The sequence below is a fragment of the Charadrius vociferus genome, unplaced genomic scaffold (genome assembly GCF_000708025.1).
Source record: "Charadrius vociferus isolate BGI_N301 unplaced genomic scaffold, ASM70802v2 scaffold75, whole genome shotgun sequence".
In the NCBI taxonomy this organism is placed as follows: Eukaryota; Metazoa; Chordata; class Aves; order Charadriiformes; family Charadriidae; genus Charadrius; species Charadrius vociferus.
This window is the reverse complement of record NW_009648545.1, coordinates 391,000-391,451: the sequence shown is the minus strand read 5'-3', so window position 1 is coordinate 391,451 and position 452 is coordinate 391,000. Positions and strand designations below refer to the sequence as shown.

At 64.4% G+C, this 452-nt stretch overlaps 1 protein-coding gene across 1 annotated transcript in view; it reads right to left on the bottom strand.

Annotated features, from left to right (window-relative positions):
- The window catches only part of KLHL14 (kelch-like family member 14), a 112,272-nt gene that overhangs the window by 60,878 nt on the left and 50,942 nt on the right, over positions 1-452 (bottom strand). The window contains exon 2 of the mRNA XM_009885975.1: positions 1-449. Coding sequence (XP_009884277.1) covers positions 1-449 — 449 coding nt within the window. The remainder of the gene's footprint in view (positions 450-452) is intronic.

The window sequence follows — 452 nt, the reverse complement described above, 5'->3', positions numbered from 1 at the left end:
TTCATGAGGCCGGGGGCGTACTGCATGCGGGTCTCCCGGTCGTGCTCCAGCCAGAGCACGGACATCTGGAAGAGCGCCAGCTCCGACTCGACGGGGGGGGGCAGCGAGTCGAGCAGGGCGCGCATCTCCTCGAAGTTGAGCAGCAGCACGTCCTCCACCAGGTACTTGTTGGCCAGCTTCTTGGTCTCCTCCAGGCCGTGCAGGGCGGCGATCTTGCACACCTGCTTGTAGTTCTGCACCGAGATCTGGTCGTTGAGGAACTGCACGCACAGCTTGGTGACCTGCGGGATGTGCAGGATCTTGCTGACCGACAGCACCTCCTCCACCGTGTCCAGCGAGAGGGTCACGTTGGCCGTGTACAGGTACTCCAGCACCAGGCGCAGCCCGATGGACGAGCAGCCCTGCAGCACCAGGTTGTTGATGGCCCGCGGGCTGGCCAGCAGCTTGTCCTC